The 20455-nt window shown below is 40.5% G+C and overlaps 1 protein-coding gene across 1 annotated transcript; it reads left to right on the top strand.

Moving 5' to 3' along the window:
- The first annotated feature begins 17745 nt into the window (after window positions 1-17745).
- LOC147373602 (olfactory receptor 9A4-like) lies at window positions 17746-18700 on the top strand. Its single transcript, XM_086398098.1, has one exon. The coding sequence runs from the start codon at window positions 17746-17748 to the stop codon at window positions 18685-18687; it is 942 nt and encodes a 313-aa protein (XP_086254224.1). The 3' UTR covers window positions 18688-18700.
- The last annotated feature ends 1755 nt before the right edge of the window (window positions 18701-20455 follow it).

Genomic DNA, 20455 nt, shown 5'->3' with positions numbered 1-20455 from the left:
TAGAGATCAAAAGAAAAGAAATGCTGCTCCACTTGGTCCTTCTCTTAAGAGAGAAGGAGCACAGATTAGGATGAGGAACTATTTCCACTCTGGTGACCAGGTGAGGGGCCCCTACTAGGATGCTCTGTACAAAGTCAAACCTAAACGTTGTCACCTCACATCCAACTACAAGTTCACCGCCTAGAATGGATGAAGATACCATCATCTCTATGCTGCGAACAAAACCTCCCTTGGCTTTTTCCCCCCAACTAGCTGTGCTTTCTCATAGGGAACAAAGGTGAAGGCTTAAAAGAAGCCAGTTTTGATGCTGTGTCAGCCCCTTGGATCTGGGGGTTGTTCTTTTCTCTTAGGCTCATTGCGTCAGATGACACAGTAGCATTTAAGAAGATGTTCAAAGGACTGAAATTTACCCTATGCTTCATCCTGATTGGTACTACAGAGACCCACCTTGGGGTCAGCAGAAGAAAGGCAAGGGGGTCTAAGAGCATTACCTGGTTTCTCCAGATTTAAAAATTTCCCTATTCCCATTAGTGCTCCAAATGGAAACTCTTTGAGCCTGGGATAAATTTCTAGGTAGACTCATTTCTATTTAACTCTATTTTGCACAAAGTCTGGGAAGGAAAGAAAGATGGTGCCCAGCATTGACAAGTTTAGATCCAAGGCTCTCAGACACTCTGCATGCCTGAATCTCTACCACTTCATCCATCCCCCCACACTAACGTCATCTCATCAGGGGACTCTTTCCAATTACCCTCCCTCACATTGGAAAGACATGGTGTTCTTAGACTTCAGTTTTCTTTCTATTATTACCTGATATTATTTTTGTGTTTAATTGTTTATCCCAACTTTACTTGAATGTGAAATAAATGAAGCAGTGTACAAAACAAATATCCCTGCACTGTGGAGCTTATATCCAAGGGGGCAATGGAGATTATTCCAGACACAAAACAAAGAAGGGAAATATTTAAGATGTTAGTTTACTAACCATGCCATAGAAAAATAAAGCAAGAAACAGGGACAAGAAATTTAATTTTATTTATTCATAGTCCATGTATGATGTTAGATATAAACCCATGAGAGCAAAGATGCATCTTCTATATATTATACACAATCATATACAGAAAAATATATTATATGCAAGCTATTCTTGAGACAAGTAGTGGTGAAAATATGACAGTTTCTGGCAGAGGATGGACGTATAAACGTTTAATATATGGTTTAAAAGTACAAGGTCCTGGCCAAGGCTCATAAGCCATGTCCCCTCCATCCTATTATTCTTGGTCTGCTTTCCTTCTTCTTGTTACCATTTTTCCTTCCTCTCTCCCCTTCCTGAGACCTCCCCAATATCTCTGTAAATCTTTCACTGATGGGAATCCAGGCTTCAGGGACAGAACCACTTGGCGATCTCTGTGGTCTGCTTCTCCCCCTTTTGGGGTAATCATCACTAGATAAACATGAGAGAGGAGCCTGCTGACTGATGTCAGGGAGCTGCGCCTGCACGAGCACAGGGTCAGAGAAGAGCTGCCTCTGCTCTCCGCTCTGCAGCTGCTCCCCGGCCCAGCCTCCAGACTCTCGGTGTCCTCCTCTAGAAGGCAGCCAAGCCAGAACTCCCCATCCTCATCCTCTCCAACACTTTCCTCTGTATGGGGGAACCCTAAGAAGACACTCACCTCGATGCACAGGCTCCTCTGCCACTTCTGATGCTCTCTGGGACTCGGGCAGGGCTACTCCTGTCTGGCTACTGCTGAGCTGAACACAGAACTCTTGGTGCTGCCTCCATGCATGGTGAAGAAGGAAACTGTCCTTGGGGAGGGGTTAGGAAAAACGTCCAGAAATAACAGTGTTGTGGGGAGCTAAGGGTCTCTCTCTCTCTCTCCTTCTCCCCCACTTCCTTCCTTCCCAAGGGGACTTAGTCATTGAGGACCCTGTTCTTAATTACCCCAGGCTCAGGGCATCCCTCAGCAAGCACTCTGGGGAGAGCTGAACAAACTTCTATTCATTCTCATCCTTGAGCAATTAAGTTTCAGAACTTTTTCAACTTTTTTGTTTAATTGGAAACCCAAGATCTCACCAGAGGCTTCTCAATTCAAGGCTGCCTTCTCAAAGACCTCAAGTCTAGGCTTCCAGAAGATGTCTCAAACTCTAAGCAGATCACCCCTTCTGTTCTTTATCCTACGCTCTCCCCAGGATTCACTTGATAATTGGAGCCAACTTCAGCTCCATCACCCTCCAACAGGAAAATCCATAATTGACCTCTAAAATATGCCCCAATATCCAAAAAAAGGGCTGCATTTTGGTCTCAGTCAAAATTTAACCTCAACAAAAATCCCCTGAGGACCCCCAAAACCCCATGGAAAGTTTCTACCCCTAAGTCTAACTGCTCTAGGCTGCTGTCTCAGGTTTCCACTCTTCACATGCATGTGCCTTTGTGTGATTCCAAGTGAGGCTCTTGCAGACATTTATCTCCATGGAATGTCCCTAATCACCAGCTGGCCAATTCCATACAGGAAGAGTATAAAAGTAGCCTAATGCAGGTAGTTATATTTACAACCTGGTACAACTGGAAAATATAAATTGGTGCTGGAATGAGGCAAACATGTGAAAGTTGCAAAGCATTATTGAAATTTGTATTTCGTTTTATATATACCTGTCAAATCTGAAAATGTCACTGTTACAGAAAGCTGTAAATTGATAATAATATTCCTTCTATCCTTCAAACTGCCCATGCCCAACCAGATTGCAATATAATCTTAGACAATCTTAAAAAAATCTTGTAAGCAGATATCTACATATTCCTTTGAAGAAAATGTTGCAAAAATCTGTTATACACCATTTTCCCTTTCATTTAACAATATATAAAAGATACTTTTCCATATCAACACATGCTGCTCTACTTCTCTTTTTTGCATAGTGTTCCTTCATATAGATGTTCTGCTCTTTATTAGGCAGCCCTCTGTTGATCAACTTCATTGTTTTCATTATAAAAATTAAGCTACACTGTTTTCAAAATTTATAAGTCCACACAAATTTTTATATATGGAAAAATCCCTAGAGTTCAAATTTCTAGGTGAAGGAATTCCACACTTGTTGTACCTACAGCATTTTATTGGCACTGAATTATACTCTACAGATTTTGGATTGATTTGAACAACCATGAGGACCGTTTGGTAGGAGAGCTCTTGATCTCCTGATGTAATTCTCGCCTAAAATATAATCAAAATTTTAGGTTAATTTTAAATTGAAAGATCAAAAATTAAGCATATTTTAAAAGAAAACAAATTAAAACCCAATAAAGTGGTAAAAGTTCTGTAAGATAAACATTACCAACAGTGACTCAAAAAGAAACCAGAAATTTCTAAATATGTTCAGTGAACTGAATTCATTAGAATTGATCTGAATTAGAAACATTCTCAGGGCTTCCCAGGTGGCTCAGTGGGTAAAGAATTCTCTTACAATGTAGGAGACATAGGAGACATGGGTTGATCTCTGGATCAGGAACATAACCTGGAGGAGAGCACAGCAACCCACACCCCATATTCTTGCCTGAGAATCTTATGGACAAGGGAGCCTGGTGGGCTTCAGTTCAAATGTTTAAGGAAGAAATAGTACCACTCTTATACAAAATCTTCCAAAAATTAAGTAGAAGCAACTCTGCTCCTTTCCTCTTATTATCTTATTATTATACCACCATGATCTTGGTATTGAAGACACCACAGAAAAGTAAATCTACAAATCAACATTCCTCACAAATAGAAATGAAAAAATCCTCGTTAAATACTTGAAAATTAAACTCAACAACTATGTCAAAAAAATTAGGGATTTAATTTCACAAATGCCAGATTGATTTAATATTTACAGATCAATCAATATAATTCATCATGTTTAATAGTATTAAAGATCAGTTCAGTTCAGTCGCTCAGTCCTGTCTGACTCTTTGTGATCCCAAGAACTACAGCATGCCAGGCCTCCCTGTCCATCGCCAACACCTGGAGTTTACTCAGACTTATGTCCATTGAGTCAGTGATGCCATCCAAACATCTCATCCTCTGTCATCCCCTTCTCCTCCTGCCTTCAATCTTTCCCAGCATCAGGGTCACTTCAAATGAGTCAGTTCTTTGCATCAGGTGGCCAAAGTATTGGAGTTTCAGCTTCAGCATCAGTCCTTCCAATGAACATTCAGGACTGATTTCCTTTAGGATGGACTGGTTGGATCTCCTTGCAGTCCAAAGGACTCTCAAGAGTCTTCTCAAACACCACAGTTCAAAAGCATCAACTCTTCGGCGCTCAGCTTTCTTTATAGTACAACTCTCACAGCCATACGTGACCACTGGAAAAACCATGGCTTTGACTAGACGGACCTTTGTTGGCAAAGGTCTCTGCTTTTCAATATGCTGTCTAGGTTGGTCATAATTTTTCTTCCAAGGAATTCAGTTCAGTCCAGTTCAGTTGCTCAGTCCTGTCTGACTCTTTGCAACCCCATGAACTGAAGCATGCCAGGCCTCCCTGTCTATCACCAACTCCTGGAGTCCACCCAAACCCATGTCCATTGTGTCAGTGATGCCATCCAACCATCTCATCCTTTGTCATCCCCTTCTCCTCCTGCCCTCAATCTTTCCCAGCATCAGGGTCTTTTCAAATGAGTCAGCTCTTTGCATCAGGTGGCCAAAGTATTGGAGTTTCAGCTTCAACACCAGTCCTTCCAATGATCCCCCAGGACTGATCTCCTTTAAGATGGACTGGTTGGATCTCCTTGCAACCCCAGGAACTCTCAAGAGTCTTCTCCAACACCACAGTTCAAAAACATCAGTTCTTTGGTCCTCAGCTTTCTTCACAGTCCAACTCTCACATCCATACATGACCACTGGAAAAACCATAGCCTTGACTGGACAGACCTTTATTGGCAAAGCAATGTCTCTGCTTTTTAATATGCTGTCTAGGTTGGTGCTGGAGAAGACTCTTGTGAGTCCCTTGGACTTCAAGGAGATCCAACCAGTCCATCTTAAAGGAGACCAGTCCTGGGTGTCCATTGGAAGAACTGATGCTGAAGCTGAAACTCCAATATTTTTGGCTACCTGATGGAAGAGCTGACTCTTTTGAAAAGACCCTGATGCTGGGGGGGATTGGGGGCAGGAGGAGAAGGGGACAACAAAGGATGAGATGGCTGGGTGGCATCACCAACTCGATGCACATGGGTTTGGGTGAACTCCGGGAGTTGGTGATGGACAGGGAGGCCTGGTGTGCTGCGATTCATGGAGTCACAAAGATTCAGACACGACTGAGCGACTGAACTGAACTGAACTGAGGTTGGTCATAACTTTCCTTCCAAGGAGTGAACATCTTTTAATTTCTTTTATTTTCATCTGCAGTGATTTTGGAGCCCAGAAAAATAAAGTCAGCCAATGTTTCCATTGTTTCCCCATCTATTTGCCATGAAGTGATGGAACCAGATGCCATGATCTTAGCTTTCTGAATGTTGAGCTTTAAGCCAACTTTTTCACTCTCCTCTTTCACTTTCATTAAGAGGCTCTTTGGTTCTTCTTCACTTTCTGCCATAAGGGTGGTGTCATCTGCATATCTGAGGTAATTGATATTTATCCCAACAATCTTGATTCCAGCTTGTGCTTCTTCCAGCCCAGTGTCTCTCATGATGTACTCTGCATATAAGTTAAATAAGCAGGATGACAATATACAGCCTTGATGTACTCCTTTTCCTATTTGGAACCAGTCTGTTGTTCCATGTCCAGTTCTAACTGTTGCTTCCTGACCTGCATACAGGTCTCTCAAGAGGCAGGTCAGGTGGTCTGTTATTCCCATCTCTTTCAGAATTTTCCACAGTCGATTGTGATCTACACAGTCAAAGGCTTTGGCATAGTAAGTGTCTATTAATCTCATGGCTGCAATCACCATCTGCAATGATTTTGGAACCCTAAAAAATAAAGTCTGTCACTGTTTTCCCATCTATTTGCCATGAAGTGATGGAACCAGATGCCATGATCACATCAATAGAGGCATAAAAGGTATTTAACAAAAAATCAGCATTTAATGAGTAAAAATGCTCTTTCAACTGGGAACAAAAGAAATCTTTTGCAAACTGAAAACTATCTACCAAAGCCTGATGCTAATATGAAATCTAATGATGACAGATAATGCTTTCCCCTAAGACAGGGAATAAGACAAAGATTACCTGCTCTCATCCCTTCTACTAAAAATTGTACTGGAATTCTTAACTATTGCAAATATAGCAAGATAATTAAATTAGAGCATACAGTTAGGAAATAAAGAAATAAAATACTTTTTTACAGACTTAATTCTATATGTAAAAAATCCAAAGTAGTCCACAAAAAAGTAACTAGAATTAATAAGTGATTATCGAGGTCATAGGATAAAAGCTCAATATTCAAAATTTTATTATGAACTCTACTCTAGCAAGAAACACTGGAAATAGAACTTAAAATATAAAATATAATTTACAATAACATCCAAACATAAAAAAATAAAAGACACATTTAACAAGCTATGTTAGTGACCCAAACACTTAAATCTATAAAACATTGCTGAAATTAAAAAGGACTGAAAAAGGTGAAGAAATATTCTACTTCCATAAATCAGAACACACAATTTTGTGAGAATTAATTCTCTCCATTTCATCTATAGAATCAAGGCAATTGCAATTAAATTCCCAGGAAGCATTTTTCTTAAACATTAAAAAGATGACTGTAAGATTTCTACACAGTTGTGAAGGACTTAGAATAGTCAAAATATTTTTGAAAAAAAAAGAACAAAGTTGGAGGACTCACAAAACACATTTAAAGACTTACTACAAAACTACAGTAATCAAGACAGTATGTTACTGATATAATATTATGTGGATCAATGCACATGTAGACCAATAAAATAGAACAGAGAATACAGACTCAGATCCAAACATATATCTTTAATTGTTTTTAACTACAGGAATTGTTTGTGAAGAAATGAAGCAACTGGAATTCTCAGACATTGCTGGTGGGAATGCACAGTGGTAAAAATAACAGTTAAACATATCAATATCTTACCATACAAACCTGCAATTCCACTACTAGAGAGTTTCCTAAGATGAAGGAAAACATGCATCCACCAGATATGTTTATAAATATTGGTGGCTTGATTCAGAATAAACTGCAAAAAACCCAATGACAATTTTTAGGTAAAAAAAAAAAATATATATATATATATATATATATATATTTTAAATAAATGATGGCACATCCAACAGTGGAATATTGTTGTTGTTCAGTCACTCAGTTGTGTCCGATTCTTTGCAACCCCATGGGTTGCAGCATGCCAGGCTTCCCTGTTCTTCACTATCTCCTGGAATTTGCTCAGATCTATTGCTGAGTGGAATACTACAGTTCACACACAATTTTGAACCGTATGATGGATGTATCATTATGGATAAGTTTCTGTGGGGTTATATCAAGCAAAAGAATCCTGATATAAAGTCAATACTATTTTCAGTTCAATTCAGTCACTCAGTTGTGTCCAATTCTTTGTGACCCCATGGACTGCAGCATGCCAGGCTTCCCTGTCCATCACCAACTCCCAGAGCCTACTCAAACTCATGTCCATTGAGTCAGTGATGCCATCCAATCATCTCATCCTCTGTTATCTCCTTTTCCTCCTGCCTTCAATCTTTCCCAGCATCAGGGTCTTTTCCAATGAGTCAGTTCTTTGCAACAGGTGGCCAAAGTACTGGAGTTTCAGCTTCAGCATCACTCCTTCCAATGAATATTCAGGGCTGATTTCCTTTAGGATGGACTGGTTTGATCTCCTTGCAGTCCAAGAGACTCTCAAGAGTCTTCTCCAACACCACAGTTCAAAAGCATCAATTCTTCAGTGCTCAGGTTTTTTTATAGTCCAACTCTCACATCCATACATGACTACTGGAAAAACCATGGCTTTGACTAGACAGACCTTTGTTGGCAAAGTAGTGTCTCTGCTTTTTAATATGCTGTCTATTTGGTCATAGGTTTTCTTACAAGGAGCAAGCATCTTTTAATTTCATGGCTTCAGTCACCGTCTGCAGTGATTTTAGAGCCCAAAAAATAAAGTCTGTCACAGTTTCCATTGTTTCCCCATTTATTTGCCATGAAGTGATGGGACCGGATGCCATGATCTTCGTTTCTGAATATTGAGTTTTAAGCCAACTTTTTCACTCTCCTCTTTCACTTTCATCAAGAGGCTCTTTAGTTCTTCTTTGTTTTCTGCCATAAGGGTGGTGTCATCTGCATTTCTGTGGTTACTGATATTTCTCCGGGCAATCTTAATTCCAACTTCTGCTTCATCCAGCCTGGCATTTTGCATGATGTACTCTGTATATAAGTTAAATAAGCAGGGTGACAGTATATGGCCTTGATGTACTGCTTTTCCAATTTGGAACCAGTCTGTTGTTCCATGTCCAGTTCTAACTGTTGCTTTTTGACTTGCATACAGATTTCTCAGGAGGCAGGTCAGGTGGTCTGGTATTCTCATCTCTTGAAGAATTTTCCACAGTTTGTTGTGATCCACAGAGTTAAAATCTTTAGTGTGGTCAATAAAGCAAAAGTAGAATACTTTCTTTGCTTTATTCCCTTATAAAACTTAGAAATATTTACTCAAGAGTAACAGAAAGCAGCCTGAGACTGGGGTTAGAGCTGGAGATTGACTTCACAGGGAAGCAAAGAAAGATTCTGGCTTGGATATAAACATGTTTAAAAATCTGGTTGTGGTAGTGATGAGATGTAACTTTAAACAGTAACTTTAATAAGGTTGAAAATATTTTTAGAATACATTCTGAATATATAATAGAGGACACAACTCATCAGTGAGGGACTGATGGAAAGAATATGTAAGGTGAAATGAAGGCTAAAGATAACAATGGAATGAATCAGAAGGCTATTACTTTAAGTGAAGGAAGTAGAATCTTGCTATGGGTTGGTATGGGAATAGGAGAACTAGAAGAAACACAGGCGACAGAGGAAGAGAGGGTATTAGTAGTTCTAATGGATGTGTAGTGTGACAAGTAATTCCCAGACCTTTCCTAAACAGATAAAATTCTCTGGCCAAGTTCTATCAACTTTCCTGTGATTGTGAAAGGGTTAGTCGCTCAGTCATGTTCGACTATTGGACTGTAGTTCAGCAGGCCCCTGTGTCCAGGGAATTATCCAGGCAAGAATACTGGAGTGGGTAGCCATTCTCTTCTCCAGGGATAAACTTTTCTATAACTCTTTGCAAACATATCTGAGGTGTGAAAGTGAAAGTGGGAATCATATCTGACTCTTTGTGACACCATGGACTGTAGCTCACCAGACTCTGTCCATGGGATTTTCTAGGCAAGGATACTGGAGTGGATTGCCATTTCCTTCTCCAGGAGGTCTTCCCAATCCAGGGATCAAACCTGGGATTCCTGCATTGCAGGCAGATTCTTTAACATCTGAGCTACCAGGGAAGCCCTTATCTGAGGTATAGAAACTTTTATTTATAAAATAGAAGACAGGTATCTCCCACCAGTAGAGCTTACAGCATTGAGAGCATAATCTTCAATTGTACAACTTATGAAAGTGAAAGGATGTCAAACTAGTGTAAGGTCATGGATAAATCACTGAAACTGGAATCAGCAGCCTGAATGTTAATTCCTTTTCAGACATATTGCTGTTGTTTAGTTGCTAAGTCATGTTGGACTCTGTTTTGACCCCATGGACTATAGCCTGGTAGGCTCTTCTGTCCATGGGATTTGCCAGGCAAGAATACCAGAGTGGGTATACCATTTCCTTCTCCAGTGGATCTTCCAGATCCAGGGATTGAATCCATGTCTCCTGCATTGCAGGCAAATTCTTTACCACTGAGCCACCAGGGAAGCCCTTCAGACTTATAAGCTGTGTCTTATTCAGTGTGAGCTCTTGCCCTTCTGGTTTGGGTTTTCTCATGTGAAATGTCAGGGCATGTATGCACATGTTGTCTGCTTTTCCTTACTTCCATCTGCCCAAGGTGAAGGAGTAAGGAGTAGTAATGGAGCTGGTTCATTAATCTTTAATGACACCCGGATCCTCACATCTGCCCCAGCTGCACCCCTATGCTCAGGCTCTCCACTCAATACCTTCTGTCATTCTGAGAAGCTAACCTTTTCGTCAGACTCAACTCTTTCCAGGTAATATCATGGGCAGTTATAAAATACGACAACCCGGGAACTACACCCCGTTTAGATTATTAGATTTTACAGGTGAGCAAAAATGTTTAGTGAACATCCAAACTCAAACTTGGTGAAAACCCAAGGCTATCTCATGTCTATACCTGACTTTTCTACATAAGCACAATGGGTTCACAGATGAGAAGTCATCACACCCAGAGAAAGAAAATGCCATTTTAATAACCTAATACAATCAGTCAGCTCAGTAAGGTTCAGTCACTCAGTCGTGTCCAACTCTGTGCAACCCCATGGGCTGTAGGATGCCAGGCCTCCCTGTCCATCGCCAACTCCCGGAGTTTACTTAAACTCATGTCCATTGAGTCAGTGATGCCATTCAACCGTCTCATCCTCTGTCATCCCCTTCTCCTCCCACCTTCAATCTTGCCCAACATCAGTGTCTTTTCCAGTGAGTCAGTCCTTCGCATCAGGTGGCCAAAGTTTTGCAGTTTCAGCTTCAACATCAGTCCTTCCAATGAATATTCAGGACTGATTTGCTTTAGGAGGACTGGTTGGATCTCCTTGCAGTCCAAGGGACTCTCAAGAGTCTTCTCCACACCACAGTTCAAAAGCATCAACTCTTCGGTGCTCACCTTTCTTTATAATCCAACTCTCACATCCATACATGACCACTGGAAAAACCATAGCTTTGACTAGATGGATCTTTGTTGGCAAAGTAGTGTCTCTGCTTTTTAATATGCTGTCTAGGTTGGTCATAACTCTTTTTCCAAGGAGTAAGCCTCTTTTAATTTCATGGCTGCAATCACCATCTGCAGTGATTTTGGAGCCCCCCAAAATAAAATCAGCCACTGTTTCCATTGTTTCACCATCTATTTGCCATGAAGTGATGGGACCAGATGCCATGATCTTAGTTTTCTGAATATTGAGTTTTAAGCCAAGTTTTTCATTCTCCTCTTTCACTTTCATCAAGAGGCTCTTTAGTTCTTCTTTGCTTTCTGCCATAAGGGTAGAGTCATCTGGATATATCAGGTTACTGATATTTCTCCTGGCAATCTTGATTCCAGCTTGTGCTTCATCCAGTCCATCATTTCTCATGATGTACTCTGCATATAAGTTAAATAAGCAGGGTGACAATATACAGCCTTGAGTTGACATACTCCTTTCCTGATTTGGAACCAGTCTGTTGTTCCATGTCCAGTTCTAACTGTTGTGTCTTGACCTGCATACGATTTCTCCGGAGGCAGGTCAGGTGATCTAGTGTTCTCATCTCTTGAAGAATTTTCCACAGTTTGTTTTGATCCACACAGTCAAAGGCTTTGTCATAGCCAATAAAGCAGAAATAGATGTTTTTCTGGAACTCTCTTCCTTTTTTGATGATCCTTTGGATGTTGGCAATTTGATCTCTGATTCCTCTGCCTTTTCTAAATCCAACTGGAACATCTGAAAGTTCACGGTTCACATACTGTTGAAGCCTTGCTTTGAGAATTCTGAGCATTACTTTGCTAGCACGTGCGATGAGTGCAATTATGTGGTAGTTTGAGCATTCTTTGCCATTGCATTTCTTTGGGATTGAAATGAAAACTGACCTTTTGCAGTCCTGTGGCCACTGCTGAGTTTTCCAAATTTGCTGACATATTGAGTGCAACACTTTCACAGCATCATCTTTTAGGATTTGAAATAGCTCAACTGGAATTCCATCACCTCCACTAGCTTTGTTCATAGTGACACTCCTGAGGCCTGCTTGACTTTGAATTCCAGGATATCTGGCTCTAGGTGAGTGATCAGACTATTGTGATTATCTGCATTATGAAGATCTTTTTGTACAGTTCTTCTGTGTATTCTTGCCACCTCTTTTTAATATCTTCTGCTGCTGTTAGGTCCTTACCATTTCTGTCCTTTAATGTGCTCATCTTTGCATGAAATGTTCCCTTGATATCTCTAATTTTCTTGAAGAGATCTCTAGTCTTTCCCATTCTATTGTTTCCCTCTATTTCTTTGCATTGATCACTGAGGAAGGCTTGTTTATCTCTCCTTGCTATTCTTTGGAACTCTGCATTCAGATGGATATATCTTTCCTTTTCTCCTTTGCTTTTTGCTTCTTTTCTTTTCACAGCTACTTGCAAGTTCTCCTCAGAGAGCCATTTTGCTTTTTTGCATTTCTTTTTCTTGGGGATGGTCTTGATCCCTGTCTCCTGTACAATGTCATGAACCTCCATCCATAGTTCTTCAGGCTGTCTGCCTATCAGATCTAATCCCTTGAATCTATTTGTCATATGTATACATATGTCATAGGTATGGCCTATGGCCAATTCATGTTGATGTATGGAGAAACCATCACAATATTGTAATTATCTAATTAAAAGTCTAATTAAATTAGACTTTAATTTAAAAGTTTAATTAGAAATTAAAATTAAAAAAAATCAATTGAAGATATATGTTTGGATCTGTGTCTGAATTTTCTATTTTATTGGTCTGCATGTTCCTTTATCTGCATGATGTTATGTCAATAGCATTCTGTCTTGATTGTGTGTGTTTAGTCACCAAGTCATGTCCGATTCTTTTTTGTGATCCCGTGGACTGTAGCCTGCCAAGCCCTTCTGTCCATGGGATTTTCTAGGCAAGAATACTGGGGTGGGTTGCCGCTCCTTCTCCAGGGGATCTTCCCAACCCAGGGACTGAACCTATGTTTCCTGCATTGACAGGGAGGTTTTTTAACACTGAGCCACCAGGGAAGCCCTCTGTCTTGATTACTGTAGCTTTATAGTAAGTCTTTTAATGCATACTGTGAGGCCTCCAGCTTTGTTACTTTTTTAAAAAATTTATTGGGTATTCTAGGTCCTTCATATTTTCATAGAAGCCTTAAAGTCACCTTTATGATGTTTTCTTAAAAAGCCTCCTGGGATTTGATTGAAATTGTATTGAGTCTATATACTAATATGGAGAGAATTGAAATTCTAACACAGTTGCAGTTGCATGTTCTATTATGAAAATAGAATATTCACTTATTTAGATTCTCTTTAATTTCTCTCAGCAATGTTTTATAATTTTAAGTATACATGCCATGCACATAGTTTGTTTAATGTGTTCTATCGTTTTTCATGTTTTTGGATATTATTGTTACATATTTTTAAATTTCCACTTGCAATTTCATTTGCAATTCATTGCAAGTTTAGAGCAATGCAAGAAATTTTTGTATATTGAGCTTTTATCCTGTGACCTTGATAATCCTTTATTAGTTCTAGTTACTTTTTTGTGGACTTCTTAGGATTTTCTACAAATAGAATTATGTCTGTAAATAAACAATTTTGTTCATTTCCTAACTGTATGCTTTCCATTGCATTTTCTTTCTGTATTGTATTAGTTAGCACTTCCAGTATGAAGTTGAGTAGAAGTGATGAGAACAGATATCTCTGTCATGTTCCCTGTCTTTGAAGAAGGCGTTGTCTCTTATCAGGCTTCATATTAGCACTATGATTTTGTTAGATGCTACTTTCAGTTTGAGGAAGGTTCCTTTAGTTCCTAGTTGAATGAGAGTTTTAATCAAAGGTTGTTCTTTTTTGGTAAATAGCTTTTCTGCCCCTATTGAAGTGGTCATGTAGTTTTCCTCTTTATTTCTGTTAACATAGTGATTTATATTGATTAATCTCCTATTATAAACCAACCTGGCATTTCTGGAATAAAATCATCACTTTGTTATGCTGTATTGTTTTCTTTACATATTGCTTGATTTGAATTTTTAATATTTTTATTAAGGAAATTTTCTTCTATGTTCCTGAGGAATATTGCTTTGTAGGTTTATTTTCCTGTGATGCCTTTAGTATCAAAATAATTCTGGCTTGATAAGAAGAATGGGGCACTGTTCTCTTTTCCTCATTTTTGCTAGAAGATTTTGTGTTGGGTTCATGTTACTTCTTCCATAAATGTTTGATAGAATTCACCAGCAAACCCATCTGAACTTGCAGTTGTCTGTGTGGGAAGGTTTTTAAGTAGGAATTCATTTATTTAACAAATTGTGGGATCGGTTATTCAATTTCATTTTAGTTAGTTATAGTAATTTTTATTAAAAGAAAAGATTTTCCATGGATTACCAACTGATTTCTCTTTTGAGATATTTTTGTTGCCTTCAATTTAAAATTAAAATGAAATTTTGATTATCCCTTCGGTTGGTTGTGGATCAGGAAATCAACAACTCACATATCATAGGGGTGTGAAAAACAATCCAGAATCTATAGAGTGTAACTTGGTCCCAATAGAAAGCAATAGTTCAAATATATCTAACTTTTGAACTAAAAATTCCAGCTCAATGGATTTGCTCCATATACAAAAATTTGTATTGACTTATAAATGTGGGACTCCTTATAACATCAATTCTCATTAAAAAAAAAAAAAAAAAGAAAGAAAACAGAAACCCATTAATAGGGGACTTGCCAATAAGGACATGTATAAAATGAAAGCTGTGTAAACACAGTATGGCAACATGTGTTGATATGGAAGAGAGTCTTTTGAATGTTGTTAAGTGAGAGAGTAATGGATGCAAAGACTCGGACATTACTGAGCGACTGAACACAACATCAAAAGTAGTAAAACAGATTTTCACAGAATTTTCTTCCAAAGGAAATGTAGATGCCTGCTTAGGAAATTTTTATGAGATTATATGGCAACTGGGTTGGGATCAGACAGTTTGAGGAATGGAAGGAATATTATTCTCAAATTATACTGTTCCATACCAGTTGACACTCTTGGATTTAACAGGTGTGTTTAAACTTGAATCCAAAAATCTACATAAATGTTTTGTAAGTCTCACATGTGTGTCTCAATTCAGCACTAAGCAGATTTTCATTTTAAATTTTGTCCATCATTCCAGGTTGTAAACAAAACTGCCTCCATTAGGCTGTCCTTAAGCTCTTCCTACATAGAAGTGCCCAGCTGGTGATTAGGAACATGCCATGGAGATAAATGTCTGCCAGCAGCTGCTTGAGTGCTAATAAGTGCATAGGTATGAGAATAGTGGACACCTGAGACAGTAGAGGAAAACAGAGTTGGATTTAGGGGTGGAACTTCTTCATGGGATTTTCAAGAGTCTACAGGGTTATTATCAGGAGCCTCTGTGTAATGAGCCAAGGAGAAATAAGGCTTTGGGGAGGTGGGGTTCACTGAAGTTAAGATCCAAATGCAGGCTTTCCTTAAACATTGGGGTATATTGTTGAGTCAGTCATTGGAGCTTCCTATAGCTGGATTGGGAGGGAGCAGATTTTGACTCCAATTATCTAAGAGAATCCTGAGAAGAGATTAGGACAAAGAGCAGAAGGGGTGACCTACTCAGAGTCTGAGACATCGTCTGGGAACCTAGACTTATGGCCTTTTTGAAGGCAGACTTGGTATTGAGAAGCCTCTGGTGAGCTTTTAGGTTTTCCATTGAACGAAAAGCTGAAAAAATTCTGAAATATAATTGCTCAGGGATGGGAAGAACTAAAAGTTTGTTCTGCTTTCCCCAGACTGGATACCCTAAGCTTGGTCTAATTAAGAGCAGGGTCCTCAGTGACTAAGTCCCCTTGGGAAGGAGGGAAGTGGGAGAGCAAAATGAAAGAGAGAGATAGACCCTTAGCTCCCCACAACACTGTTATTTCTGGACATTTTCCCTAACTCCTCCCTGAGGACAGTTTCCTTCTTCACCATGCATGGAAGCAGCACCAAGAAGCTCTGACCCTGTGTTCAGCTCAGCAGTAGCCAGACAGGAGTAGCCCTGCCCAAGCCCCAGAGAGCACGTGCATTAAGGTGAGTATCTTCTCAGGGTTCCCCTGTACAAAGGAAAGTGTGGGAGAGGATGAGGATGGGGAGTTCTGGCTTGGCTGCCTTCTAGAGGAGGACGCCAAGAGTCTGGAGGCTGGGCCGGGGAGCAGCTGCAGAGTGGAGAGCAGAGGCAGCTCTTCTCTGACCCGGTGCTCCTGCAGGCGCAGCTCCTGATGTCGGTCAGCAGGCGCCTCTCTCGTTTCTTCATCTAGTGGAGGTTACAGAAAACTGGGGAGAAGCAGACCCCTGAGATCTCCCAATGGTTCTGTCTTTGAAGCCTGGATTCCCATCAGTGAAAGATTTCCAGAGGTATTGGGAAAGTCTCAGGAGGGGATGAGAGGAAGGGAAAAAGGTAATGTGAGGAACAAAGGCAATCTGAGAACAGTAGGATCTCAGAGCTGCGGCCTTACTACCCTGGCCAGGACCGTGTGGTATTCAGTCATAAAGACTGTGCCCATTCACTCATCATTTGTCAAATTTTTCAGCATTTATTTGGCTCCAGAATGTTTATATATATATATGTCTCTATAATATATGGACATGAGTCTCAGTGAACTCCGGGAGTTGGTGATGGACAGGGAGGCCTGGCGTGCTGCGATTCATGGGGGTCACAAAGAGTCGGACACGACTGAGCGACTGATCTGATCTGATCTGATCTGATCTATAATATATACAGAGGACATTTCTTGCCTCTTTGGAGTTTACATTCCAGTATCATAGTTCAACAAAATAAATGAATTTCCACTCCTGCTTCCTCGTTTCATTTTTTATCTCATGATGGATAAACTATTTTATATACTTGTTTATGGAATAGCTTCCTTTCTCTCCTTGAACATAAGCACCACACAGGGATTTTTAGTCTGCTGTGTTCACTGCAGCGTTTGTTTAATGTTAAATGAAGAAGCGAAGTAAGAAATTGAATGTATGACATAATGTCAGATAGTAATAAGCGCTATGAAGAAAGCTAACTGTCAGGAATGAACAGGTCTTTCAGGTTTGGGGGAAGGTGAATGGAAAGAGTCTTCCGAGGAGATGAAATTAGCATGGCGGGATAGACAAAGTTGGGGGCAGACATCCAGGCAACCTGAGTACTGAGCACCTTGGACCTAAACTTGTGGAAGTCAGGTACCATTTTTCTTTCCTGTCAAGACTTTTGCGGGACGGGGAGGGGGGATGGTGTAAGAGAACATTGAATCTGCAAAGGGAAATCATCCGAAGCTCCAGAGTTTCCATTTGGAATACTACCTGATTTGTAACACAGAGATCTTAAAATCTGGGGAAAGCAGAGATGGTGCTCTGGGACCCTCTGCCTCTCTTCTGCTGAACCCTAGGGGATCTCTGTAATACCCACCAGGGTGAAGGGTAGGATAAAATTCACTCTTTTGAACATCCTCTGGAATGTCACTATATCATCTGCTACAGGTAAGCTAAGAGGAAAGAACAAACCCTGGATCTAAGGGACTGACTCAGCATGAAAACAGGCCAATTTTTAAGGTCTTAACCTGTGAAAATGCACATCTAGTGGGGAAAAAAGACAAGAGAGGTGTTCTTCACACAAGTGGAGAGGATGCTATCTTCATCCATTCCAGGCAGTGAACTTCAGCTGGACCGGAGGAGACAACATTTAGGTCTGACTTTGTGCAGAGCATCCTCATAGGGGCACCTCACCTGGTTCCCAGGTTGGAAATGGTTCCTCATTCTAGGCTGTCCTTCTCTCTTGTGAGCAAGACCTGTGGAGCAGGTTTCTTTTCTTTTGATCTCTAGGTTTCCCAAGGAGCAGAAACAAGGACTGAAATATGAGCAATCACTCAAGTGCCACGGAATTCTGCCTTTTAGGATTCCCTGGGTCCCAAGAACTACATCACATTCTTTTTGCTATATTCTTTCTCTTCTACTCAGTGACAATAATAGGGAACACCATCATCATTGTGATTATCTGTGTTGATAAACATCTACATTCCCCCATGTATTTCTTCCTTGGTCATCTCTCTGCCGTGGAAATGCTGGCAACATCTATAATCGTCCCCATGATGCTCTGGGGGCTGCTGCTCCATGAGATGCAGACAGTATCTCTGACTGCATGTGTCACCCAGCTCTTCCTGTACCTTGCTCTGGGGACCACAGAGTTTGCACTGTTGGGAGTGATGGCTGTGGACCGTTATGTGGCTGTCTGTAACCCTTTGAGGTACAATACCATTATGAACAGCCACACCTGCATCTCGGTGGTGATTGGGTCATGGGTGTTTGGGTTCCTTTCCGAAATCTGGCCAGTCTATGCCACATTTCAGTTTACCTTCTGCAAATCAAACATGTTAGACCATTTTTATTGTGACCGAGGTCAGTTGCTCAAACTATCGTGTGATGACACTCTTTTCACAGAGTTTGTTCTGTTTTTAATGGCTGTTTTCATTGTCATTGGTTCACTGGTTCCAACAATTGTCTCCTACATCTACATCACCTCCACCATCCTCAAGATCCCCACTGCCTCCGGCCACAGGAAAGCCTTCTCTACGTGTGCCTCCCACCTCACCTTTGTTGTCATCGGCTATGGCAGCTGCTTGTTCCTCTATGTGAAACCCAAGCAAACGCAGGCAGCTGAGTACAATAAGATAGTCTCCCTGTTGATTATCCTGTTAACTCCTTTGCTGAGCCCTTTCATCTTCACTCTCCGGAATGACAAAGTCAAAGAGGCCCTTCGAGATGGAGTGAAACGCTGCTGTCAACTCCTCAAGGATTAACTCTTCTCTCAATTTAGATGGTATGATCTTGACTTTAGATGAGTCAGTTATCTAGAAAATGCTACTCTTACATTGTCTCCATTACAAAAATAAAATAGAATCTACAACTCCTGATCAGGTTCTAGAAGTAGACAAGGCATGTAAAAATGTGATCTGGGCTCTACTCACTAGAAACTCACAGTGTTTGCTTCTATTTGCTTCCCCTGTGAACTCAAGAAAGTATATTTGGAGGATGTGGGACGACCTAGAAAAAAGAAAAGCATACATTTTCATAAATGTTCTATTGGACCCATACTGGTTTATAATTCATCTTGAAAATGTGTTTCCTGGGGAAGTAATGAAATGGGCGTGTGAGGGGTGAGATGGATGGATAATGAATTCAAAGGCAGAGATGTGCACTTTGTTCCTCATAAGCTCTTCCTAGTTCTTTCCCTATACTTTTGTGAAATTTCTTGACAAGATGGCTGTAAGTTTTAAAATATCCTGTTTCTCTTTGTCTCTGTTTGTTTCATATTTTCCTGGACTCCTTGCTACCAATAAGTACACATGATATAGCCATTTTGCCACAGAATGAATCTAGAGGGGTGATATGGCGATGGGAATCCTTCTCACTTGGCAAATACTGGTGATGTGAAGATATGGAAATATTTTGGTCAGAAGGAGGAAAAACTTCCTTTCGCTACACTTCAGGGCATTGCTTTAGCCCCTCCCTTTTGAGGTGTACGTGTGGTAGAGACAGAGAAGAGTGAAATGACTAGTTCTGGAGGGAGCATCTTGTGTTTCACTGTCCCTGAGCACAGCTCTTTCTGTTCTGACCTCTCCCAGACCCAGACTTCAGGCTGAAGAATGCATTTTGAGTCTTTGTTTTCAAATCCAAGTGTCCCTTTCATAGGTTTTCTCTGCAGGCCAACCATAACAAACGAGTACTACCCACTTCATTCCCAGTTCCTCAGCAATGTAGGGCATGGCTGTTTGGCAGGGTAATGATTGAAATTTCATGTTGTGAGAGGAAGGGCTTTGGAGGTAGGAGTTTACTGAAAATGATGGCACTCAGTACCTCCTACCAGCTCTGAATTGAGAGGGTCAACTGAGCTGCCCAGCAGAGGCTGATGGGCTTCCTTATGTTTTCCAAGAGTACTGTGTGAGGATGCCTTTCTGTCGGTGGGCATAGGCAAGACCACTTTGCCTATTGAGTTACTTGTACTGAATAGGACCCCGAGAGAAGGTGGTGAGCAAGACCTTCAATCCAACCCATGCTCTGCTAGCAGCAAAGAGGCCCTGGTGGGACTGTGCTGGCTGAGAAAGGGTTGCAGACTCAAAGACAGGGACCCCTTCCTCTCAGGTTCATTTCATGAGGTCTCTTCTTCCTAGAGGAATCCCATTGTTCTAGTTCACTCACACAACAAGAGAACTTTTTTCTGATTTTCACAAAGCCTTGCACATCCTAGGCAGTATCCTTTGAGGTAAGTAGTATGATGTCCATTTCACAAATGAGAAAATAGTGAGGATAAGAGATTAAGTGCCTTGCCAAACATTACTCCGTCATCAGCCGTATCATATTCATCAGGTTGGAAAAGAGTAAACCTCTGAGAATACTGAATTGATGTGAATTCTGGAGAATAGACTTTGATACATTTCTTATGAGAATATAAAACACTGTGGTCAAGGTAATTACAGAGTCTACTCATGGGCATCACCAGATGGTCAATACTAAAATCAGATTATGTTCTTCACAGGGGAGATGGAGAAGCTCTAAACAGTCAGCAAA

This window comes from Bos grunniens, chromosome 4, assembly GCF_055505025.1.
Source record: "Bos grunniens cultivar Pamir isolate PY7600 chromosome 4, Bosgru_T2T1.0, whole genome shotgun sequence".
Classification (NCBI taxonomy): domain Eukaryota; kingdom Metazoa; phylum Chordata; class Mammalia; order Artiodactyla; family Bovidae; genus Bos; species Bos grunniens.
The sequence above is the reverse complement of the archived record's forward strand: the minus strand, read 5'-3'. Positions and strand labels throughout refer to the sequence as shown.